The sequence below is a fragment of the Diadema antillarum genome, unplaced genomic scaffold (genome assembly GCF_040938485.1).
Source record: "Diadema antillarum isolate AM-2024a unplaced genomic scaffold, OU_Dant_1.0 seq00000879_RagTag, whole genome shotgun sequence".
Classification (NCBI taxonomy): domain Eukaryota; kingdom Metazoa; phylum Echinodermata; class Echinoidea; order Diadematoida; family Diadematidae; genus Diadema; species Diadema antillarum.
In genome coordinates this window covers 2,230-29,829 of record NW_027271743.1, presented here as the reverse complement: position 1 = coordinate 29,829, position 27,600 = coordinate 2,230, and the positions used below count along the sequence as shown (strand labels likewise).

General features: G+C 39.4%; 1 protein-coding gene across 1 annotated transcript; it reads left to right on the top strand.

The window, feature by feature from the left end:
• The first annotated feature begins 160 nt into the window (after positions 1–160).
• On the top strand, positions 161–23,678 carry LOC139740766 (GRIP and coiled-coil domain-containing protein 1-like). The gene is given in 18 exon segments (XM_071651340.1): positions 161–313; positions 896–1,035; positions 1,792–1,947; positions 2,569–2,658; positions 4,159–4,287; positions 5,248–5,297; positions 7,317–7,459; positions 8,539–8,699; positions 8,701–8,720; positions 11,853–12,055; positions 13,289–13,431; positions 13,803–14,000; positions 14,438–14,601; positions 15,387–15,410; positions 18,729–18,840; positions 20,179–20,378; positions 21,126–21,255; positions 23,631–23,678. Coding segments are annotated over 18 exon segments (2,196 nt in total). The 5' UTR covers positions 161–228.
• Positions 23,679–27,600: the final 3,922 nt, after the last annotated feature.

The following is a 27,600-nucleotide window of genomic DNA, read 5'->3' as shown; positions in this document are numbered from 1 at the left end:
GTTAGTCAATATATGTTGGCAGCCCTGCAAATGATAATGATAATATTGTAAGAGACCCAATATCATAAATGATAATGATCCCAGAGTCTGTTTTGACTGTGAAACAAAACGAAGAAATGTAAACAAAATTGATTCTCCCTTCACTCCTGATATTCTTACAGGTTCATTTCATTCCTAAAAGAAGTACATTGTAGTATGCATTGGCCTTGACTGGACGCCAAGGCAACGATGGACAGATCCAGTCGAAAGGAGCTCCTCGAGACAGTGGAGAAACAGAAGGAGGATTTGGATCGCTATAAGGGAAGACTGCGAGGTAAGTTCCTTGGGTTCCACTTGTGAGATTTACACCTTTCTAATCTTCAATTACACGTTGACAGTGATGTGTGATTGCCGGTATATTAAACATTGATGATGTGTGCATTGAAGATTTAATTATGAATACAGGATTGACATTTGTTCAGGAAAACTTGTTGAAATTCAAATCCTCTGCACTGTTTACATAGTGTCTTGGTATTAATCTGTATGGAAAAATACAAATTGTACATATCTGTTGGTGTGGATTACATGCATATATTTCTGTGTTTGTATCTCGATCATATTGACATCAAAGTGAAAAAAAAGAGAAGCAAGCAAGTGAAAGGACGTGTTCAAAAGAGAGAGAGAGAGAGAGTGAGAGAGATCCATGTAGACAATGTTTTAGGCAGGAATTGTAGGCTTATAATACACTGACACAAATTATTTATTCTTATGACAAGATTATGTATTGATATCAAGTAATTGAGTCAAATGTGTGAGAAAATTTCTGATGCAAGTGTCAGATAATAAATGGTTATGTGGTGGAAGCCAGTGGTAATAAGTGTCACTGAGTGACTGTTTCTTTGCAACTGCTGCGCAGATCTCGCTGTCGCGTATCGGAGTTTGGTGAAGGAGAAGGAGGCGTTAGAGGCGAGCGTGAAGGCGCTGAGCACCGTCAGCCGCCAGGCGCCAGATGCGGAGAGGACGGAAGGGGCCGGAGAGGGCGATGCAGAGTCTAAGGTGAGAGAAAACATGGATGACCTTTTAATAGCAAACAGGATTACATTTCAAGAATGGCGTTACCTTGGGCAGGGCCCGACATTAGTGGTACCCTGATGGCCAGGGGCGACTGAAAATACATGACGGGCCACCAAGTTATCAAAAAAGCTATCTTTTGGTGGCCCAATCAGGCAGCTGAAGTTCAAAATAGATATATATTTCCTACCATTTTTGGGCCACTACATTTCTCTTTCGGGCCACCAAAATTTACATTCAAAGATTTTAGTGGCCCAAATGGGCCACCAGAGAATAAAAAAGTTAGTGTTGAGCCCTGACTTTTTTATTAGAAAATGAAACACTTCCTATAATTGTCATTTAAATTAGTACTTTGGTTTGTTGGAAAAATCTGCTAGCATAGCTCTTAAACTCCTTTGCAATTAAGCAGAAAGTACAGTATTGATTTATGTGAAGGAGTGAAAGTTGTGGTTAAATAGTAATATGAAGAAAAATAATGCCGGGGCCCTATTTCATAAAGTTGTTCATAAAGTTATGAACAACTTACGAGCGACTGGTGATCAGTTCGATATGCTATACTTATCAGAATTTCCATAATTCAGCACAAGAACTGATCACCAGTCGCTCGTAAGTTGTTCGTAACTTAACGAACAGCTTTATGAAACACCCCCCAGGGCTGTTTGCAGCTTACAAGGTTTTGACAAAAGAGCACTTCAGTTACCAGCTATTCACTCTGCTTTTTGTTTATTTGTTCGTTTCCAGGGTGATGAAGAGCGGGAGGCAAAAGGAGATGTGACGTCGGGGGAAGCGGCCCAGTTGAGGCAGCAGATAGCCACGCTGACGTTGTCGCTGGCGACCGTCACCGAGCAGAAATCCAAGATGGAGGCAAACTTTCAAGACGACAAGAAGAAGATGCGAGTATGTTGAAGACCGGCCTCAAAGTTTGCTATCCCATCATAGACAAAATAGGTAGCGTGTAATGCCATGTCAAACACTCTGACAGTGGAACATATTTGGCATACATGATAGTTTGCTAATGATGATTTTATTTGTCTTGTTTCAAGACTAAGACCTTATATCTAGTACCCCCAATGTGCATACTATGTGCTATGATATGTTGACACGTGGTACCTTTTTGACACGATCCTTCATTGTCTGTAAAAAGAATCGCAAATTGACTGATGTGCGGTTACTCAGAGTGAATAAGATTGAGGATTTCTGTTTTCAGTTGAATTTAGAAGCTAGTAGAGACTCGTCAAGGTTTATCAGCGATGAAAAAACTGTCAAACAAAATAAAAAGATGGCACCACCAACACTACCACCACCAAGAACAATAACAAAACAATGATTCATTTAGGCCCTGGACAAAACTTTCAATATGATTGGCTGGTAACCATGAGAGTTACAAATATGTACAGACCCAAACTTGTGGGCCATCCTGTGTCAAAAAGTGATACTGCAAAAAGGTGGGATTACTAGTGGTATAATTGATGATTTCTTGTCACTTTTCTTTCCATCTATGCGGTTGCCACGTTGCAGCAAGACCAGCAGGAGGCGCAGCAGAAGTTGAAAGACGAAAGGGACAACCTGCAGCAGAATGCAGAGACACTCACACAGCATCTAGCTGAGGTAAGGGGTGCCTACCTGTTATCTATTCACTGCTGTTAGGGTCCAGTGAGGATAGGAAGGGGATGTCATCCAGACAAGATAATACCCAATTAACGAAACAACACCAAGAAATAAAAAAAAACAACAACAACAAGAAGAAGAAAATCATGTCTTATTGATGTGAGACACCGTTAATACAATTGTAGAAATTAATGAATGTGTGTCTGTTTCTTTGTGACTGTGTGTGTGTTTTCGAAAAGAGTAGAAACAAAATCTAAACCTACTTAGTGAAAAGTGAATAATATGTGATCAGCAAAATTTGGGGGTCAGCTCATATCACATATTTCATAGAGTTTCTCCAGATGACATGTGCAACTACGAAATAGCTATGGTTGAAATGGATTTGAGGAAAAAAATATTTCGATAATACATTGATGAAAAGAAAATGGAGGCAGGAAAAACCTCAAACAGGGTGGCAGTGCTCCCTTCCTTAATGCGTGGTGGAGAATCAGGCATTGAAAAGAAACCCAAACACCATATTGTCAAGCTAGCTGCAACACATTGTAAAATATACCACAAGGGGTAAAAAAATATTACAGGACCAAAGACTAACACTGAGAGGAAGGAATCTCAGAGATTCCAACTCTCCCGCTTTCGGCAGGAGATCTTCGCTTTGAGGCCATTTCCTGAAAAATCCCTCTCTTGATTTTGAAATTCCTCCCTCTCTCACTGTGTTTTTCCCCGCCTAAGATGTATAATTTTCTAACTTTCTCCTGCCCAACTTTAGTTTTTGTCATATGTTTCAAGATGAGGCTAAAATAGCACCAGGGAGCATCTGTTACCCAAGGGACTTCCAGGCTTCTTGCTAGTGACGTGTGCTACATCCAAACAATATTGTGGACATGTTTTCAAGATCAGAGTCTCCAGTTTTGCTAGATGCGCAGGGTCGGAGTCTCTTGGATCTTTGGTCATCTAAAATGAAGTTGTTTGTGTTATTGTTGTTCGAGTTTTTGGCATACAGTTTGTGTGTCAAATATTGAAGGCACCTACGTGTGGCTTTCTGTAACTTTTTAGCTGTTTTTGTTATTTTTGGTTTTACTTTTCATGAAGGATCCTCAGGTCTGTCATCAGTGAACCGTCCTCCCACTTTATTTTTTTTTTTTTTTCTAGGGATGCATCTTTTGGACAATTTGGCTCTGTGCATCAAGCAGATTTCTTAATCTCAAGAGACCTAGTTCACTCCGATGCGTAAGAGTGGTCAACCACGCCAGAACCTGTAATGCATTCCTCTAATCTGATGTATAAATGAATTTAGAAATAAAAAAGACAAGAACAAAAACAGAAGAAAAAAAAAACAGAGCAAGGCAAACAAAACAAAATGTACCAGGTTGACTAGGAATGGGAGAATAGAGCTGCTCGTAAACAAATGTTACCATGCAAGTAACCATGCAGTTAGTATAAATGAAATGATGTGCTGTTTATCTATCTTTTTTCTCTACTGTTTGTCTGGGCGTGGCACAGGCGAGGGCCAAACTGCGAGCCCAGCAGCAGGAGCTGGAGGCGGAGCAGCTGAACCACGCTGCCATGATGAGGGAGCTCCAAGCCCTCGTTTCCAGGGAGAGGGCCGAGAAGGAACGGCAGGAGAACAAGGTTGGTGTGCTTTTGCCCCCCTTTTGTTCCCCTCCCATGGCATTCAGTGAACAGAATTTCTTCTTTCCCCCTGACATGCATGAATGCACAAAGTCTGTCGCAGACCTGTTCTAAAAAGATGATCACTGAAAGCAATGAGTCACCCTGTTGCGCTAGGATATTTTTGTGTCAGACATTTATTTTTTTAAAATATTGGCTTACAAATTGGGTACTTTCTTCAATCTGTTCTAAAAGTGCTTTTTTAACATCCTTCCCCCCCCCCCCCCAAAAAAAAAACCCCAGAAGCCACAGAGGTAATCTGTGACTGCCTATTGACCCAAATCAGACTGTCCTTTATTGACTATGCTATTAAATCTAAATCGCGCGTAATCTACAAGAATGTGTCATTCAATTTTTCGAAAATCATCCATTTCTTATTTCATGCAAATAAAGCCCAAGATCCTACTTTTGGCCAGTTAAACACTTATGAAAATCATTGAGAGTCTAATTTTGTTGTTAATTATCTGTTTTAACATACATATTCAACAAAAAGTACATCATAATAGCTTTCAACAGTCATTTTAATTCTTTTTTTTTTCCTGAAATTGTTATGTATTCTTCTGTTTATAAATTTTGCTTTCCTTTGTTTTTTCATTGAAAATTGTTACTGATAGATAGGAAAAATTGTCAGGTTTCTGTGATTTTCAAAACAGAACACTGCTTTCCATAGGAAATGTACTCAAAATCACCAAACCGTGCCCGTTTTGTGGTGACATGCAATTACAAAAATTGTTATGGCTTTAATAGTAGCGTTATGCGCAGAACGTGCGATTTGCCCCCCCCCCCTTTTCCAGCCCCTTTAGGGTTAAAATCCTTTTCAAGTCACCTCCATGAAACTTTCTTGAGGAGGGGAAAATGTTTCTTAACACGGTTTCCACATATATTCTTATGGCTGTTGTATTTGATGTTCTTTCCCTACAGGTCTTTGATTTGGAAGACATAATTATGAGACTGAGGGCCGCCCCAGACAAGTGAGTAGGCACACCAAAAGTTTTGCTGAATTCAAGACTTCCAACGAGCATCAAAAGTGTTTTAGTGTTTGTTGCTTCGCAATCAAATTGATTTGGGGCTAGCTCATCATGTCTTCTAGCACAATATGTTTGTCTGGGAAAATGAAAGATGTTATTTTACCAAATAGTCATCCAGCAAGCTTCAAATGCTATAGGTTTGGCCTGATATACTGACATAATTTCATCAGGGTCTCTCTTGTGTCATCAAGTTTGCAAAAACAAATTAAAATCGCAAAACATGAACGAGAATAGTGCGCAAAGAGTGAGACTGTGGCGAAACAAAAGACTACAATTAGGTGTAAAAAAATGACTGAAAATTTCATATCAAATCTGTGCAATATTAACTCCTCAAAATGGAAGACTACTTGTATCTTTATATATTGCATTGTGTACAGCCATGTAGTGGTTTTTTTTTTCTTTTTTTTTTGCTATTTTTGCGGGTTTAATTTGCAATTTTTTATATTTGTGAAATTGACAACTCATAAAAACTTTGCCTCCCATTACACAAATGCAATGTATACCTTAGCTAATTAGAAAGGTGAGAAATATTGCTAATTTCCTCTTGAAAAAGGACATTACTTCTTTCTTATTCTGTTAGTGTGGTTCTAGATCATGAATTCAATTATGTGACTAGCAATACTCAGCAAACTGTATCAACCAGGCATCACTCATCAGTACTGTACAAAGAAGACAACAAAAGGGGGGGGGCAGTTAATTAATGGTCTCAAATAGCCCAGTTAAAATAGGGTTAACCCTAACTGCACTGGGGGGGGGGCCTGGGAGGCCCCCCCCCCCCCTCCATACTTTTGGCGATTGCATCGCGACCGCTGGGAATTTCGGATTCTCGCTTCAAGACTTTTTCCCCTGAAGTCTAGCGCACATTTTGATAACATATTTGTCCATATCAGACCTACCTAGGGGTGTTATGGGCCAATTAGTATACACATGTCATTAAAAAGGCTAACCGCTGCATATATTTGTGTTCAGTTACATACTGTCCATGGACCATGGCTTGCATTACTTTATAAATTTTGCTCAGGAATTGGTTTTCCACTTGGTTCATGCTTCTATATTGTTCTGAAATGAATTGGGCAAAGTTTAGAAACAATGATATACATAAGGAATATAAAACAAGAGAAAACATAAATAAAAACAATGCAAAACAACAAAAAAGTTGTTTTTTGTCATTTTTTTTTGCTCTCTCTGATTTATTTCACATTTGGGAAACATTATTCTTCATTATTACACAGTTTTCATGGAATTTTGTACTTGTTTAGGCTGAAATTATGAAAATATCCCCCAAATGCATAAAATACGCATTATGAATAATTAATTAGCTAATTATGCAAAAATTTTGCATAATTGATTAAAATGAATTACACCATCAGATTCAGCACGCGAAGATCTATCAGCATGCAAATTTTCAAGTTCATCGGACATCGCGTTTCCGAGATCAATGGGGGGGGGGGGCCTCCCAGCCCCCCCCCCCCCCCTAGTATTTTCATGGAGCCAAATAGCCCAGTACAGTAAGGGTTTAATAGTATGTCTAGTCCAGTACTTGAACTTGACAAATTCACTTGAGTTGACTCTTCTCAAAGAATTTTTACTACCTGCCTAAATCTTGCTGGCATAAAACTGCTGTAAAAGTGAAAATTTTAGTGCGAGTAATCTTTCAAGCTAGGCTGGGTAAGATGAATTGCACATTCCTGACTCTGCAGTATCAAAACATAGCCAAAACATAACAAAAGAGAAATGTGTGTTTTTATTTTTCACACTAGTTTCCTGTCAAGCAAAATTTGTGAAAATTTCCACTCCGCTTATTTTCCATGTGTACCTCATACTTATTATAAGCCATTTCAGCAACCATTCATAGCATAATTATATTGTTGAGTCTTTTTCTCATTTTACATTTTCATCACCAAAGCAAGGATAATGTACATAACTTGGAACTGTTCTCACATCGACATCACACTCCCCCAGATCCAGTGAATACGAGGGGCACATAGAGAGGCTGTCCAAGGAACTGGGCGTGGTCAGAAACCAGCTGCTGTCAGCTGAGGAGGCGGCTAGGAAGCCTCCTCCCCTCCTCCTCCGGCTCCAGGAGGAGATGGCCGAGATGAAGGTGAGAGTCCATGCTTGCCTTTTCTGGGAAGAGCTTTTACTTTCATCGTCAGTGGTGGATCCAGTTTTTTGTTAAAACAAAAGAAATAAAAAGAAATGCATGCGCCCCCTTGAATTTTTCAAAGAAACCATCTTTGTTAACCGATTGTAGTGGCACCAGTAAATTGCGTTGAAACCTTTTTTCTTTTTTTTCCCCTGCTTGTCAGCTGATGAAACCCAGAAGTGGCACTAGAAATATTTTTGCCCCCCCCCCCCCTTTTACAAAATTCCTGGATCCGCCCCTGATTTTGGCACATGTTTCATTAATTCATTCCACTCAACTGCAATCGAAGAGTTTGATCGTAAAATCGGGCAAGTGCCATTTAACAACATTTTAAAAATATATATGTCATCAGGCAGAGCAAAATTAATCCTTTCCAGTGATAACTCATTTCTTTCACAACAAAGAATATTGAAGTCATGATATTAAGAATATGCCATATCTCATTATTATTATTATTATTATTATTATTATTATTTATTTTTTTATTATTATTTTTTTTAGCAGCTTTGATCACAAATATCTCATTAAGAAGAATGGAGTTCACTCATTTTGCAATAAAAACTCTTCATTTACATACCATTTCATCTCATCAAGTGGTAGAAAGCACATCAGAATTCTTACTATTCACTGTCGGGGTTCAACAGGATAAGTATAAAAGTATCTTTCATCAAAACCCTTTCTTGTTTGTGCATATTTTTGTTGCTTGCAGATTTGTACAAAAGCCTGCAGAATACAAAATTTTTAACTAATTTGTTAATTGGCAGTGCATGTTAGGTAATTAAACAAACCTGTTTTTTTTTTATCATATGTGCCAAATTTTCGTACAATTTTCACATGATCTTTTGCAGATTTTGGATGTCCAAAGCTTTAGCCTTTAACCTGTTTAACTTTGGACCTCCTTAAAATGTAACATTTGACCGTTAATCTGTAAGTGGTTAAACTTAACCTCTGTCTGACATTTCAACCTTACCAATCACCCTTTCGTTGGTAACTTACAATCTGTAACTGTGGACCTCTCGCATCATCCTTGCACCAGGCCCAGCAACAGGATGCAGATTGAGCTGGAGCAGCAGAAGGCTCGGGAGACAGAGGAGCGGTTGAAGAAGACACGGGCGGTGGAGGAGCAACGCGTGGCCGACCTGGAGTCCAAGCTGTCCGAGCTGTCAGAGACGGTGGGCAGCTATGACCGTGGCCGCCAAACAGGACCAGACTGCCATTCAGTGAGTTGCAAATTCTCTCTCAAAATGTTGAGATTTGTAGAAATGGAATTTTTGTGGTGGATTGGCGAATCGTCTTTGAAACACGAAAATAATACCGCATGAATATAAAAGTGCACAAAAACAACAATACACGAATATATAATTCGAACATAGAATTAAGCCATACCAGCGCATGATGTATGATATCTGGGGCATAACAACAAGCTTATACAGAACTTTGAATGCAGAACACACTCCTTACTTACGGACAAGAAAGAAAAACATTTAGACCCTGTTTACAGTGCCAGGCTCGGCCGCGGCCGAGCCCGCCTTCATTTCATTGTAAACGCACAAAAGGCCAAATGCGGGGCCAAAATTGCCGCGCATTTGGCCACGCTCTGGAGGTGGTCTCAGCCGCGGTTGAGCCGCGGCCGAGCCCGGCCTTTTCTCAGTGTAAACGCAAACTGCACCAAATGCGCGGCCAATTTTAGTCTGGCTTCCAAACCCTCTGGCCGTACTATTTCACTATTCAGGAATTAACCCCCTCAACGTCTAAAACTAGTATAGTTTAAGATGGTTTTGTCCTGCAAAGGATTTTTCCTTCGGCCAAAGGCCTTTGCCCGAACGGCGACTTCGTCGCCACGGAATCTAGTTGGCAAAGGGTCTGAAAACCAGACTATACCAAACTGCGTTTATTTACAAGCAGAGCGCCACTATGACAAAATATTGAAAGGTTTGAATTAAAAGCGCGGGCCGAGCCCGGCAGTGTAAACGGACAAAACTGCAGGGCTCGGCCCTGCAATTGAGGTTGGGCTCGGTCGCGGCTCGGCCCAGCCCCGCACTGTAAACGGGGTCTTAGTAGTAGTGTAGTGGCTTGTCACGCGTTCTTATTTATGTCATGAAAGGTGAAGTAATGAACAGACCCTCGCAACCACAAAATAAAACTGCGTGAAAATTCCAGACATGCAGCAATTCGCAAAAATATAGGTACGCCAAAAATTTAAGGTTGTACAATATATGTATTTTCATTTTTGTTAGACCACTCGTGTGCTCCTTTAACCCTAACTAGGCCGGGCTATTTAGGTAGTTGATAGAGCCGGGGGGGGGGGGGGCCTCCCAGGCCCTCCTCCAAATCTCGGCCGTCGACCGCGCAATCGCGACAAAAATTGGCACACACCTTGCCTATGATGTAATCTAAAATATCTTGAAGTTAATTTTTCAAAAAATTATCATTTATGCTAAATTATGCTAATTTATGCATAATGATGCATGAAATCAGACTATTTGGTATAAATCACAAAATAAAGCTCAAAACAGGCACATTTTTTTGTGTAAATATTCTTTTTAGTGTCCTTAGCAAATGTAATTAAAAAAAAATTGTGATATCAGAAAAAATTCTTAAGTATTTTATTGGTTTTTTAAAATTTCTTATGTATTTCCTTGTTTTTTCGACTTTATGTTTTTCATTGTTTTTTCGATGAAATTTGTCCGCGACATCGCTCCGAACATGAAAATATGTTATTCATTGATTTTAATCAATAGAACACCCAAATAATCATGCTTTTATGAAATTTGCCTGTAAGCACAGTTTGCATTGAAATTGTACACGAATTCACGTTTTTGAGCAATTTTTGGCCTGACATGCATGTATATATTTATGCGTAACTTCGGAATCGCGCCCGGGCGTCGCAAATTTGGTGTCAAAAGATGCGCGAGACTCGAAAAGAAAAAGTCATGAAACGTCGCGGCGATAGCTTTTTGCGATTGCGATACATCGCGCGGAACGTCGAGGGGGGGGGGACCTCGGAGGCCCCCCCCCCCCCCCACCCCCCCCCCCCCGGCCTAGTTAGGGTTAATAGGTGCAGTCATCATCAGAAATACATGACATTTAACATAATATGTTTTTATTTTAATATAAGAAAGTAAAGTTAAACTAAGTGGGGATGGGGCAGGGGGAGATGGGGGTATCTATCAAACACACGCTGTGTGGAGATTTAGGGTTATCCTCCATGAGCCCACCACCTTGTTTTGATATCTCACACAGAAGTTCTCCTAAGAGTCAAACTTGTTTGGTCCTGAAAATGTGTATGAAGCTATTGTTAGAAATGTTAGTGTGAAAGGTCATTTGATGGCATTTAACCCTAACTGCACTGGGGGGGGCCTCGGAGGCCCCCCCCCCTCGACATTTCGCACAATTACTCTGCAACACGCAATGCTCTCGCCGCGATGCTCCATGACTTTTTTTCTTTTGAGTTTCCCGCACATTTTGACACCAAATTTGTGATGCCTAGGGGTACGGTTCTGAAGTTACATGACTTTTTGTACATGCACGTGAGGCCAAAAATGGCTAAAAAATGTGATTTTGTGAACAAAGTCAATGCAAATTGAGTTTTTTCGCATGGTTCATATAAATATGCTTATTTTTACTCTCAATGGCTAAAATTAGTTTGTTTTAGGAGTATTATGCTTCAAAAAGTGTCTGTGACAAATTTTGTTACAAAAAACAACAAAAACAAAAGGTCGAAAAAACAAAGAAATACATAAGAAATTCATGAAACAATGTAATAAATAAGAAATTAATTTTGATACCGAATTTTTTTTCAAGTACATTTGCTAAGAATGCCACAAAGAATAATTATACCAAAAATGAGCACTTTTCGAGCTTTATTTACTGATTTAGATGAAAGATTCTGATTTCTCGCATAGATTATCATAATTAATCAAAATAAAATAAAAGAAGACTATTTTCTAAAATTTAAAAAACACGATCTTGTAGATTACATCGCACACTACCATTGTGCAAAAGTTCCGCGGTGATCGCGCAATCCACGGCCGAGATCTTGGGGGGGCCCTTGAGGCCCCCCCCCCCCCCCAGTCTTTCGAGCTACCAAAATAGCCCAGTCTTTTTAGGGTTAATACATAAGCAATTTTGATTATCATGATGCAACAGTGTAAGTCTTGAAAATTGAAATTATCAAAGGTACTGTAGTACATTGATGTCAGAAGCTTTTGGTTTGTGATGCTTGTTTTGGCTCATTATTGTTAACTGAGTCACTGAAGTAACTACGACCCTCATTGTAAAGAGACCTTGGAAAGTGGTTGTATCCTTCAGAATTAACCACCTATGACCATCCCTCTCTCTATCTCTCAAAGACGACTCAAGGAGAGAATCATGCAGCTAGACCTGGAGAACACGGCCCTCGCGAGGGCAGCAAACAAGTCATCGGCCATGATAGAGGAGGAGGAGACAACGTACAGCGATCTGTCCGTGGCGGAGATTAAAGAGAGAATCACGAAACTTAAGGGACTCCTCAAGTTGGCCAGTCAGAAGGCAGAAAAACCGGTAGACATTGACGGTGAGTTGGACACGCCCACACACCGTGTCACTCCATTCGGATTTGGCACGTTTTATCAAGTATCTACTGTATTTTCGTATATTTCGTGAGGTTTTTATTTTTGTGAATTTCGCAAGTCAGATGCTATTCGGAAAATTAAAAGTCACGCTAAAATAATGACTCTGATCTCAATATGAATGTGACGCACTTCCTCCGTTCAATACAGTACTCCATGCTTGCAAATTTTAACCTCTGGCGAAATCGTCAAGAAGTCCCGATTCCCGAAAATTTAGACTCGCTAAATATATGGCGTGTACAGTACGTTACAATAGGCAGACCTCCCAAATATGAACTTTGTTGTTATTTGTTAGATGTGCTATGATGATTTCTACATACCTTTAGACTTATTCTAGTAATGATGTCACTAAACCTCCTGCTGAAGATGTTGAAGTTCTTTAACCCATGAGGTATGAGCATATAAGGAAACTGATGACGAATATAATATGACGTGGATGAAAATGAGCAAAGAAATTGTCACTCCATGTATAGAGTCCAACTTGGTTTGCTCATTTTCATTCAACTTGTGAGGTTAACAATTTGACCTTTGCTCTGGACAGAACAGCCAAAGTAAATATTGCTTCTAATATCTTTACAGTGAAAGGAATGGTGTGCATATTTTACAAGAAGCACACCGCAAATATGTCAGTACTAGGTTGTGTCTTCTCTTTGTAGCAGCTTGTCCTTTTTGCTCCTCAAACAACCATCATTTTTTTTCTTACTTTTTTTTACAACTGGCTTGCCTGACTATGCAACTAGTAGAAAGGAAATTTGCAAGGGTTTTCCCGTACTCCTTGGGATCCTGAAGAAATGATTTCTTATAGCATATCATTCAAGAAGTTGACTTGAATGACTTTCTGTGAAGTTAGTGCCCTGGGGCGAGTTCAAATGGCGTCTTTCTTTTTACTTTATCTTTGGTAGAAAAATGAGCGAAGAAAATGGGATTCCATTGGAATTCGAACCTGAAATCTGTGGATTGCTAGCCCGGTGCTGTTCCGACTGAGCTACAGTTGTATAGAAAGCCCCAGTTCAGTGTTCGTCCCAGAAATGCTAAATTCTCAATGCTCGGATGGTCAGAAGCTGTAGCAGTGTGTTTGTTTGTGTGACATACACGCACACACTTAAAGCTGGCATAAACCTGTAGGATGATTCAACTTGGGGATAAAATTGTTTGCGTGTTTGGTTTTTTTTCTGCAGATGTCTGCAGCGTGGATGATGAGACGAGCCGTGATGGTGACCCGAATCACAGCCCCTGCCAGCAGGAGCTGAAGCAACTAAAAGAAGAGTTTGAGGCCTATAAGACACGGGCACAGAACGTCCTGAAGAACAGGACAGTCAGGGTAAGGGCTCACTCACTGCCAAAGAATGGCAAGTGGAGTCGACCATTACTGATGAGCATACACTTTAATGCACATATTTGCTGAAGGGCACAATTTGCAGTTTTTGAATGCACTCCAGTAGACAGTGAATGAAGATGGATTAGATCAGACCACCCATGAATACCTGTGCCTCCCACTCTTTTAAAGATAACAGATATGTGGAATGGAATTACACTTTACCCGTTGAAGACTGATTTTGCTATAACACACATATCCCCTAGACACCTGCCCGAATACTTAGTATACATGTGACTCGTCTTCAAAGGGGTCAAAAGACTTTTAGGAGCAGTCAGAGAAGAATGCGAAGCCGACTTTTTCTCTGTCATCCTCAGGACTCGTCCAATAACAAGGAAATAGAGCAGCTCCAGACCCAGCTGGCCGAGATGCGGGAACGCGTCTCGGTCCTCCGCCAGCAGCTTGACGAGGAGGAGGCGGCCCACCAACGCTCCGTGGAGGACTTTCAGGAGAGAGTGGCTAAGATGAAGGAAAAACAGAAGGGCTCCCTCGCCCAGGCTGAGAATGACTATAAGGTGTGTGGGAAGCTCTCCTTTGATTTTCAAAAGTTATTTCAATTTGTAGATCAGGGAAAAAGCAGAAATAATTTGTATCATGAAGACATGGAGCCATACTCGACAAGCTTGTGCAATACTGGTTGGAAAAGTACTTACTATATTTGAAGAGTTTCATTACAAAGTGGACTAAGTGCCCTTTTAAACATTTTAAAGTATGTCCATAGTCAGATAAAGCAATATTATACCTTTTCAGTGATACCTCACTTCTAGCATAGAAATAAATGTTCTTGAAGTCATAATTAACTTGTCCCATATTTTCTTATCATTTCATTTGTTTTTGAGTGGTTTTAATTGCAAATTTCTCAACTTAACAACAGTGGAGTTAGCTCGTTTTGTGATAAACTCTTCATTTTCCTCTTCTAATCCATGATCTTGGGAACGTTTCTTCACTTCAGCTGAAAGCAGCGGACCTCGACCAGCAGATCCAGAAGCTGAGGGAGAGGACGGTGGCCCTGCTTGCCGACAAGGACCTGGTGATCGATGACCTCAAGAGACAGCTTGGTGCCAAGCAGCCCGGGGCTGCCCCAGCACCAACTCACCAGGTTACGGCGGGCCAAAGGTGAGACCCAGTTAGTGAGAGACAGACTGACTGACAGACAGATAGACGGAGAAAGGGGGGGGGGGGGGGGTTGGGGTGGCTAGGTTGTTGGGGCAGGGGGAAGGGAAATTGTTTTTCAACAGATTTTTCCAGACAGCATTAAAGCTTGCCTAAGGCTTGCCTAACAAAGCAAGGAATGATTAATGTAAACCTTTCTCCAGGCATTTTATTTGTTTATATTTCATGTGAGTTCTAGCAAGTAGTTGACAATTTTGTTACCACTGCCTTTGGGAAATATACATGTACAATTGTATTTAGACTTGACTGCAGGAGTGATCAGGCATATCATAGACTATCATAGTATGATTACTTAAACATATCATTAATGCCAAAGCAAAAAGAAACAAATATTAAATTTAGACCAAAAAACAAACAAACTATGGTGTGATTTTCAGGACTCCATCGCTTTGTACACATGCCACGTAGAGTCCTATGTGATTATAAAAGAAAAGAGACATCTTTCCAATATTACTCTGATAATTTCAAGAACTCTGCATAGGTTAAAAGAGGTAACTGTCTATCACAAGAGCATTGTGAGTGCAAGGAACTTGATAAAATTAATATGTAAATTTGAAGGTGCAATATCTTCACTTGTATATGATAAGCTCAGAGAGGAATGTTTTTGTAATTCACTCACTTAACCAAATATTGCATAATGATTCTGACCAAAGAATGAAAATATTTGCTGGTATTTTTCATTAATGTTCTGACATTTCTTTGCATGCCTGAATTTGTTCTAACACTAGACACCTCAGAAAATCTAAAAGCCAGTAAGTATACTGAGATCTCAACACTGAGACACCTTCCTCTCAAAAGTGTTTATCAACTTTAGTTCTGCTTTAAATTTCTGACTTAATGCTGAATCAGCATAAGTGATTCTTGGTGGATTTATTCAGTATGATGGTATCATTGACAACACATATCAGGGAAGCTGCCAGTCTTTAAGAGTAGTAAATCATCAACAGAGATAAAATCTGAATATTTTTCTTGTCTCTCATGCATTCTTGTGCTCTCATATTTGCAATTTTGCAATGCTAAATTTTAATCTGAATATTTTGCGCTCTTTCTTTTTTAAATTTATTTTCCGAGGGAGGGGATTTTATCCTGTACTTTTTCATTGTGACTGAAATCTCTTGTGTGTGGTAATTTGTGTCCTTCGTGGAGTGGCAATACATTGTCTAGTTTCAGTATCGCTCTCTGTCCCTTCATGTGGCTATTGCTTGCCATCTTTTCATCAGTTCATGCAGTCATTCATCCTGCAGCCATTTAAATCATTCAGACAATAATTTGTACTTAACAATGTTTATGTCATTTGTGATGATAGTTAAGGACAAATTTGATTGCGTTGAACATTGCAGCGGGAATTCACAAAGGCCTTCCTTGCAGTTTTCCTTTTTTTTTCCCCTTTTTTAAAGATAACAGTTCTTGATGAATTTGAGCTTTGCAAAACATTTGGACTGGAATTCAGAAAGGAAGTTTCAATCTGCTCCATGCATTAATGCAAAGTTTGATCGCGGAAATGCATGTGACTGGTCCTATTAGTATGGCGGCAGACTTTCAATAGTGAATGCACAATAACACAAGCATATGCAAGTTTCTTGTTTTTTAGTCCCAAGATTAAATTCAAACCATGAATTTTATGTATACTACCCTCATGAATTTTGGTCCAAGGTCTGAACCTTGGCAACACACGCTCATTGATATTGCAGCATTTAAGAAATTCCCTATGCATGCATTTTCTCCTTTTTTCTGTCCTTATGGCCCTGATTTAACCTGTAATTTTCTTAATTTCTTGTTCAAAGAAATCATTAATGTGTACCATATGCACCTTAGGCCCCTGCTGAATGAAGCCTAATTTCTCTTCATGGAATTTGAAGAAATACTACTGGGTTCTCCACTACCTTATCAACATACTGAAATATTTACAGTGGAAATTTCAACATGAAGTAGTTAACCTTAGTGTAAATTCTTATCACCATCATTTTATCCATGGATGCAGCAAAATTTTGTCAATATTGGTTATTTCTGGTGCAGTTCGTCATCATCTTCACCATCATCAGTACCATATTTGTCACCATCATTAGAATCAAGTTACTGATCATCTCATGGCAAATTCTTGGTGGTATACCTATATATCAGTTGACATTGGTTATGACCCTATGATCATTAATAATCATAAGTCATTGCATTTACACAATGCATTATCAGTGAATATAAGAATTATTACCATCAATTGGTATTGAGTAAAAGTGGTATTGGTTATTAATTTCTGCAAGCTGTCCTGTATATTGCCATTTGTAACTGGCATCTTTCATGTTATATTTAGAACCAATTTCAATAATACTGGTACTGTATGTGGTTGGTAAAAATAGCTCTACTATAATAAAATATATACTACATTACTTGTAGTCCTCAAGTACAAGTAAATCAATCATGCGTGGTGTTTACAAGTATTTACAAGCGGCCATTCTGTGCCATTATTCTTGCACATGATTTGCTTGCGAATTTTGTGCCAATGATATCATCTTTTTTGCAGTTCATAATCGCAAGCATTCTAGTTATTCCCAGCGATCATGTATGTCCATCTCCAGTAAACAGTGATAAATATCTATAAAACTTTGAACTCTATCTGAAACTTGTTTTCAAGATATGACTCTTTCTGTGCCAGGGTGTAAACCCCATGTGTGCCACATTACCTGGTATTTTGAGACTGTTACTTGTAGAGAGCAATGTGTGAGCACTTTCAGAAAGCATTATGCTTTTCAAAGCCACTTATCTTTTCATAGAAACGTTTATTCTAAGAAAGCAGGAAAGCATGTTTGTAGAGAAAAGTGCAATCTATGCTGTTATTTGAATTTAATGAAAAAAGCTGTTATCGTAGCTACATGTTATGACACTTTCAGTGTTCTGTGGTGTGTAGTGATTAAGTTAATTATTCATCAATCGGTCGGCGGGCGGTGGTGCATTTGAGCAAAATATGTGCAGTTGACAGGTCATAGTGAGTCATTTTTTTTTGTAAATGTGGCACAAAAAGAGTTTAAATTGATGAGGGTAGGCTTTTTCTGCATGGCAACATGTGTTCTCCTTTCTCCCACCATTCATTGAAACAACCAATTCCACTTTGATGCTGCCACTGTTGATGCATGTACCGGGAGTATAATGATGGTGTGAACCGTTTTCAATATTAGCAGGAATTTACATCTTTCTTTTTTGTCATTCCTTTGTCATTCATTTTGCAAGAATTCATTCTTATTCTGTGGGCTGTGGTCTCTCTCTCTCTCTCTCTCTCTTTTAATAAAAACAAACAATCAAAATCAGCAGTCTGTCTTCCAGTCAATATTTCTTGCTGGAAAGCTGCATAAAAGGGATTTGCTCTGTATGTGGCTTGACTGTCTTTTTAGATATGAACAGGGAGGAATTCATCATTTAATTTCTTGGATCAAGGATTCTTTTTCTTGCACTCAGTTCCTACTCTGAATGCGGATTTTTGTGTGGCATGTACCTGTCGTAAAGCTATGGCTAAGCTTGCCAGCTGGAGTGAAGTTAAACAGTGTGAATCATGCTGAGTATTATGAGATGTCATTAAATTCTAAACAAGAAACATACTTCCAGATTTCATTAAAGCAATATAATATTTCCTCTGTATACAATCATGTAAACCAGTGTTTCCATTATTACTCATATGAGGGTTTGTCAGCTTTAAAGGCATAATTTACCATTCGCAGATGAAACAAAAACCCAGCATTAGTGCTTCAAAATAGTTCCAAAATGTGAGTTCGGGATAGAAGCAACCAGTGTCAAAATTTGAACCAGTATAATCGATGTGAAGTATTGTTTGAACAATAGTTATAATAAAAATATTTCCAGATTAAACCATCTACAGTTATGATTTAATGAAAAAATAGTGATATATCCTTATAGTTTTGGCTTTATTGCAAAAAATTTTATGGTAGGATGTTTTGTGATACTACTGACCTATTACACATAATATGAATCAAAAGGGACATCTTGAACATTCTTAAAATCACTGCTCCAAAAGGTAAACTGGACCTTTAACAGGCAACCGATTTCGTGGTGTTTTCTTGCAGCGACCTCGGTGCGACGTCGGCCGATGACGTTCAGTCAGTGACCAGCGAGGATTACTTGTCGTCCGAAGCGGACGAGACTGTCTCACAACTCGTTGCCACTCCTGCAACACCAGTAAGCCAACATGGTCTATTAATTGTTTAATCCATGCAAATGACTGGCATCGTTTCTTTGAAGATAGCAGGTCTTTCTGATTCTGTAGGAGGCTTCCTAAAATTTAAGAGTATCTTTTTCTTAACCCGTTGAGGACTAGCTGATTTTGCTACAGCACGCATTTCCCATAGACCCCTGCCCAAGTATACTCGAGACTCATCCTCAACGGGTTAACATGGGAAAACAAAAGTCTTCTTGATGAATGTATTACCCTTGCCTGTCCAAATGCCCGTAACAAAACAGATTCCCCTTCGTAAGGGCCATAACAGAGGCCCCTTGCCCGTCCAATTGCCCGTGCTCAGTCATGCATGGCATTTATCATCACAATTAGGTACCAACCGAAAGGGGAAGAGTTCTTCTTTCCTCACAACCATCATTGTGCTCTCCATTGCTGACAAGGAATTATGTAATGGTTGCCCTCCAAAGTTGGATTACCTTTTTGTATACAGACTGTATAGGTGGATTGAGGAAATGCAGCAATGTTAGTAAGACACATCATCAAAGTTCAAGGAAATTGGACGATCTATTCTCAAGATGTGACTTTGTAAAAGTTTCAGTTCAGTCATTGATGGATGAGAAGACTGCAACAATTTGTGAAGTCATGCATGAACGATGACAAATTATCATAGAGAAAATATAAAGAGAATTCAACAGATTTTCACTTATGCACCACAATGAAAGGGCTCTTGACTTACTGTAAAACAAGGAATGTTCACGTGCATTTTAATTTCGCGAATTTTGCAAGCGCCAAGATTCACGAAATTAAAATGCCCGCAAAAGTTTTTGTCTACACTGTATGCATTCAATCCCAGTGGCAATTCGCGAAAATTTCATGCCATGGAGAAGGCCGTCGGCTCCAATTTGCGAAAATTTCATGCCGCAAATATATCACGTTTTACAGTACCTCTTTCATAAAGCAGGGAGAGTGAAATTACGTGTAACATGTCAGTAACAAGTCAAGGAAATGCATACTATTTTTCAGAAAAGATAAAATTTTGTGGAATTCTCTTCATATTCTCTATAATATGTTATTGTTCAGTCATGACTTCAGAGAGAGTTGTCTTCTCATCCAGCGAAACTTCACAAAATCCATAACATGCGAACAGGTTGTCAACTTTTCTTCAAACTCTGCTGATGTATTCTGCTATAGTGCATGCACTCAATCTACACATTAGGGTGAACTTGTCCTTTAAAATAAGCAAGATCAAGAGAATGTTTCTGTCTCCACTGAAACCAAACTAGACCAACAGAATGTTTGTTCCCCCCCCCCCACCTCCTCCCCCTCAAACCCACCCCCAGGGTGCAAGTGGCTCCTCCTTCCTCCACTTCGCGGAGGAGCAGGCCCGAAAGGAGGTGGAGCTGACGACGGTCAAGCGCCAGAAGCAGCAGCTGGAGTCGACCCTTCGCCAGCTCCAGGACAAGCACGCCACCGCCGTCCAGACTTACGAGGAGCAGGTGGAGGAACTTAGGGAGGAGGTGGACAGGTGGCAGAGAAACAGGTCAGTGATGACCGTAGAGTGCTCTGATTGATATGAACACCACACCAACAAGATTATGGGTATATGGGACTATTGACAATTGTAACACCTGGCATCGCACCGAATAGCATTTGTGGGACTGAGCTGGACTGTGAGATGCATTTCACTGAAAGGGTGGAAATTTTCACGCCATTTGCATGACATGAAACTCACGCAGAGGTAAAGCGTGCAAATTTGTTGCTTGTTATGTGTAATAATACTGTATTTCATGCTTAATTTCCTCAATATTAAAGACATGCAAAATTTGTCTAACCCAGCTATTAAATCGCAACACACACACAAACAAATATTCCTGCAAAACTTTGTGCTTTTACAGCATCTGATGCACTGATGTGTAGAGTGATTCAATGGTAAGAGAAACAGATGGAGGAGATGGGAGATAAGATCTACCGTACCTTTTGCCACCAAAATGGGTCTGTGATATTCCAGTAGGCTAGTATAGATACTACATCAAAGAGCACATGTGGGACCAGGAAGTGCTGTGCATATGAAATCACATGAAAATTTATGCATGGGACTGAGCCAGAGTACGATTGGAATCTACCCTGTTAAAGCAGCAACGTCAAGAGTAATGCACTACCTTTTTTAGCATCATTATCACCTGTGGCTGATTCCCCTATTAAAAACAGATGCACACAGAGTTGTTTTGTGAGGATGAATACATTATGGTGAAATGAAATTATAATCTGGCATCATTTCTACGTCTAGGTCAAGGGAGGGAACGAACATGGAATACCTCAAGAACGTGGTGCTGTCGTACCTGAACACCGACAGCTACTCCACGAAGCGCCAGATGTTCAACGCCATTGCCGCCATCTTGCAATTCACCAGGAAGGAGGTACTGAGTGTTGAGTGCGTATCTCGGCAGAATGACGCTTGCCTTTCTGCCATTTTCGTGTACTAACTTTTCAAAGTCTTTTTTTTATGGGTGACATTTCTCATTCCAAAGGTTCATTTAATCGGGAAATGAAGTAAGGCTTGCTATTTCAAACGTTTGTCATTCCGAAAGACAAATTTTGTATACTAGTAGTTGTTCATTAATCCCAACTTGAAAAAGAGTTTGTTAATCTGAAAATGAAAAAGAGTTTATTAGGTGGAAGTGGAACAGTTTTGGACCTATTCCAAAGGTGTTTGAATCCGAAAATGAAAAAGAGTTTGTTGATTGGAACATTTGTGGAGTCATTTCAAGGTTTGTTCATCCAAAAATGCAATCCAATAATGCGAAAAAGGTGCATAGAAGGGGGGGGGGGGGATTTCCACAAAGCTGATAGTATTGGGAAGGAGACACCACTTGCAAGATAATCCAAATTTCCTCTTTTTACTGCAGTCTTCTTGATAAGGCATAGAAAACATGTGACTTGACAAACATTCAGGTCTATGCAAATATTTTACGACACATTTTCAAAGAAAACAATGTTATTTTCCCTTATATGTGCTAGCAGTTACAGAGTGTATGGTCTATAAAAATTCATCATACTTTTCTGTAACTACTGTGTATTTGTAGTCTTCAAAGTTTTATACTACATAAATCAAGACTCATTTTTCACTGGCAATTATGACAAAAAAAAAAAAAATCTATCAAGTAACAATATTTTGTTAGTAATGGTAGGCCCCTATGATTTGACTGTGGAACCTGTGTGTTTTGACTAATACTTTATTATGCATGATTAATCACATGAATATGTATCGTCAAGTATCAATCCTGATTTTGTTCTTGTCACATTTGATGGGGAGCATGGCCTAATCTCATTCGTTCAAAAGATTTTACCTACAGCACGTGACTAACACTTGCATTGTGTTGTTTTAAGTTTCGTGGTTCTGCTGTGAAAATGATTTATTTCCAGGTCCCGGTTGCCTAGAAGTATGCTTACTTTACAATCAAAAGCAACTCTGCAATTATTGGTAACCGTCAGTTATTTTGGGGCTTTCATTGGCTATTTAATAGTGTTGCTGTGGTAGTTAATGTAGAAATGCCAAATGTTGATTGTACAGTTACTATAGTTTTATGCAACAGGGCCCTGGTATATGCATAGAATCAATTTACTGTGCCAAATGTATACACAAGTATGTATACAGTGTTGTTGTTACACTAGCACTGCCATATCTCCGTAGACTTTGTACACAGGCCAGGCCCTGACATAACACCAGAAATACACCTTCACTAATGGGTATAACACCGAGATAAGCTCAGCATGTTGCCTGCATGGAAAGTGTACCATTTCAATAAAATGCATAGTTGTATTACACTTGTCTTGAAGACTTTATTTGTCAGTCGATTGATGACTGCTGCCCAAAATGTTGATGAAAGTTAGAATGAATAGAATTTTAATACACCACCTATCTGCCTGTTCAAGAAAGCATCTGCAATTAATGAATGCGTGATAGCATTTTGACTCTGAGCTTCTTAAAACTGTATGCAACGTATCTCAATCAGTAGATGACATTTTAGTTCAAAAATTCAATCAACCATGAGCATACAAAGTGCCTTGGCATTCCTCATAATTAACTCTCTCAGCATCACCAGTCTAAATGCCAATTGACTTTGTACATGAATGTGTTGCTGACAGGAGATAAAGAGTTAATTAGGTGCAGTAAAATCATGTCATGGACGTCCCCGTTGCCAGCCTGCTCTTCTATTTGCCTTAGCTTACTGCTGCATGCAATCTTTATGCACTTTGTGCAGCTTTACTGTAAAAGTGGATATTTTCGCGCGACTAATTTTTCGTGCTTGGCCGTGTCAGAAGAGTTTCGCGTGTTTTTAATTCTGCGGAATCAAGACATGACGCACAGGAACAAATGGCAAACTGAAATATTCCCGTGCTTTTGTTTTCGCGCTAGTGTCTGGTTGCACGAAATGCGCAAAAATGTCCACTTTTACCGTATATACTTGTACAGCAGGGTTCAAATCCTGACCCCATCTCACAGATGTCCCCCCCCCCCCCCATAAAAAATCCTGTGGATGTACTGTAAGCGGTGTCATGAAATGAAAAATTAAGAAATCATCTTATCTTGATAATGCCTGTGGCATTACTGTTACTGATTTTTATAGATTAATCATCGCCTGGATGACCGTAATCTGGATGAATATCATACATCTATACATCCATTGTATTTCTTTGTCCCTGACTTGTCTTTTTGTCAGTTTCCTCTCCATCTGACCAACCTGTTTTATTTTTGTTTCCTTCCCCTCTGCTTACCTCTTGACACCAACAGAAAGAAAGCCTGCTGAAGAAGCACAGCGCCAGCTGGTGGGGAACGTGAGGAGAGGCTGGGAGGCCAGGTCGAAATTCTTGTGACGATCTCCCTGATGGGAAACGCAGAAATTGATCACTTCTAGTCCACTTTAGGGTAAAAGGGGCAGAAACTAGCAACGTAGCGCACCCTCATTAGTGACAGACAGTACGTACAGTTAATGTGTCCAAGCATCTTTTTGACAGCGATTATTAGAAAGAAAGTGAAAGTGTCTTCTCAACTCAACGGAGATTTGTGGTCACTGGCGTCTGCATCATTTTTTGATCTTAGAAGGAGATGATTCCGAGAAACTTTGAAGTTCCTGCAGCATGCATTGGTGCTATCACACCTTCCCAGTTCTGTAGGAGGATTTCTGTATATATAGATATCTCTTCATGTGTAAATTGGAAATTATAAGAATCTCCTCGAATCAGGAATATTTTTCTTGAGGTGCATTTGTAGCATTGAGTACCTCCCTAATTTTGCTGGGTGAATGATAGCAGTCCTGATGCTGGCTTTGTTTTTTGTTTTTTTCCCTTCTGTTCACATACTGCCAATCAAGTAAAGAGAATTGACGATTTTTGTGTGGTCCCTCGCATTCCAAATAAAGTCATAGTTCCGATCATTCATGACAATTACGACATACAATTCAATGAGCGTGCTGTAGGTAGTCTTGTGAAAATCGCCATAACCTGGACTGAGAATTCGATTTGGAATCTTGCCGTGATGGTGGTGGTAGCGGCAGTTGCATCATTTCCTCGCAGTGTGAGCAAACGCCGCCAAATGCAATGAAGGACCACGCATTTGTCTGAGAGAGCAAGTGTACATTGCTTCTAGCCGTCTTCTGTTCAGCACGCTGAAACGTTCCAGCTCCACCAAATCCTTTGCCACACATGAGCTGAGTGCCCAGTATATTCCTGTACAAGCTGTTCTTTTCGCGTACAGATATTTTCGCAAATGAGGAGGTGACAGACATTATTGCGAGATGTCTCTTTCGCGAGCTGACACCAAGAATATTGTAAATGCGCTATTACCCTAGTGCATGGCAGCATGTTGTGAAATTCACGGTCCATCTGTGATTCGCAAAATTCACGAAAATAATATCTTATACAGCATCATCTTTGTCTGGGGGCATTGCCTTCCGAAAACTGACCTTGGCTAGCTTCACTTGGTTCTTTTTACTTGGCACTAACCATGTGCATTTTTTTTTAAGTAGGTGATCCAAAATTTCGGATTGATTTTCCCTGCTAAAATGGTGCTATCCCAAGAGTTTTGATCATGAAGTCACTTCCATGTGTTGAATTAGACATGCATTCTTTGCTTTATTTTGCTTTTTTTAAAGATCTTTTTGGCATTCCTGTAACTATTACTTGTAATTGTACTTTGACTCTAAATATGCTTAAAATTTTTAGTTACAAGAGTGTCACCAGTCAAGCTGTTATAACCACAAGTGGGTTTATCTTTTATTTAATCATTTCATTATTAGTTCCTCAAACTTGATTTTATCATTGGTTTTAGTACATGTGCATTGGTTTGGTGAAACAAATACTTATCTCTATGTTTAGTCATTCTCATATTGCTGCAATTGTTCTATTTAAAAATATTTTGTGTATGGATTATGAGTAGAATCTACCCAATAATGTGGATTGTAGAGTTCTGCACGTCATATTACGATAACACGAAGTAAACACTTTTAATTTGTAGATAAACTCAAAGAGTGCTTGCCTGTACAGATACATCTCTGAGAGTGCCTAAGGTCAACCATGGATCAGTCTTTACCACCACATGATCTCTTACATTACTGTCAAAGAGTGGTTGGTTTAGAGTGAGTGGTTTAGATGCATTGTGAGTAACTCAAAGTATTAATATTGTCTGATGTACTGCTTAGCTGTAATGGCATGGCAGGAAATAGCTGTATGACACAGACTTGACTCTCCGGATGTTAATCACATGATATGTATTTTACAGTGACTTGGATTTTACAAGCAATACTGTCAATATTGAGTCAGTCTATGTTGACGAGACTGAGAAAAACTCATTGACTTTGGTGATAGTCGACTTCTGGGTGTACAGAGGAATGACGCATGTATTACAAGGCAATGAATATAAATTGGGACTTTTTATTTTCATGGACTTTGCTGATTATTCCACATACATGCCTTTGACTGACACGGAGTTGACTGTTCTTGAAAACTGACGGTTGGAAAATGTTCTGGTTTCCACAAATGTATAACAAGTCAAGCTTTCAAAAATTGCAATCTACTTGGCAGTGTGTTGGTTGAGAGTTTAATACTCTGTTTGACATGAGGGAGTTGAAAGGTATCACAACTACATGTAACTCATACGTATAAAATTTATTTGAATGGTGATGTGCGTGATTGTAACACATTCACAGCAATTTAAACCCCGTCATCCACGGTTAGTTAGTTCTGCTTTTAGAGAGGAATAACACGTGTAAGGCTATGAATGCAAATTGGGATGCATGCATCCTGGATTTGGTTGGACTTGTATAAATATCACACTACATCTTTGGGGAGTTTTCAGAGTCCTGTCTTGAATATCACTTGGACAGAGATGAGCAATGGGATTGATGCAGAAAGCTCATCAGAAATGAAATTAATCTTTGTGACATCAAATCCAATATAAATAGGGAGAAATGTAGCTTAAGTTGAAGCATACAGACGTGGCTGAAATTTCTAGAGACTTCATCAGGGTATTGTTGTATCTTTGGTTGACATTAGTAAAAGGTCACACTCCATTTGTGGGAAGTTTTCTGAGTCATGTTTTGAACATTACTGAGCCAAGATGAGCTTTGTTTTTACGTGTATAGTCAGTAGACCTCTGAGATGGACTGCAAACTAATTGCAGATGACTAGTACAGCATAAGACTTGTATAAAAATTATGCACTTGCATAATCATAACATCACAGATGCTCACCACGGTGAATTTAAAAACTAGCATGCCCTGTTGGTACAAATGACCTTCTTCTGCCCATGTTCAAAGTGTACCCCAATACTGGCTTATTGAGAACAGTAGCAAAGTTGAAAAGTTTTAGGTTAACAACATATTCAGGCTTTTTTTTTCTATTATTTAACCCAATTGCCTCCTCTACAAGTAAGATTTAACAAACGACTATAACTCAAAGGCTGCATTCGTAATTTCACTTACCAGAGTTCAATACTTGTGAAGATGCCAAAGACAGAGACTCCAACTCCCCCGTTTTCGACGGGAGATCTCCCGCCGAAAACCCATTTTTGCAAAATCTCCTGTTCTCCCGCTTGAGATTTAATTTCTCCCGCTCTGGCTCTGTGTCTCCCGTTGAAAAGGATTTCTTACTTATTGCTATTGTATAATGAAAAAATAAGCCTTAGATAGCACCAGAGAGCATCTAGAACCCTAGGAACTTCGCGCTTTGCACACATCAACTTGGAGTCTCACGTTTGCTCGGGCTTTCAGGCGGGAGAATCTCCAGATCAGAAGGTGCTTTGGGTTGGAGTCTCTGCAAAGAAACGTATAAAATAAATTGATTTTTAAACCTGAGTGGTGTTAAGAAACAAGAAAGTGCAAAGGCTATGACAGTGCCAACTGCATGTACATGTGTAGTACCAGTATGTGTTTATGGTATAGTATTTATCATGTTTTATAGTGTGTATCTGTATGTTGTATTGATACAAGTTATTTGCGTTATATCAAACTCCGGACCAGCAGTTTCCTTTCCTTATAGGTCACAATTTTGTTATATCTGAACAGGACATTGTTTTAAGATACAGAGTTGATAACTTTTGCTTTTTATTTTATTTTATTTTTGTTACAATAATTTTGTGATAACTGTATTTGTTGTAACGGGAGTACACTGCATGTACAATTTGTATGTAGACGATGGCAGCCGTGCTACATAGAGCCTTTACTACATCTTGTTTACACTGGAAAAACAGATACTCTTTTTAAGTT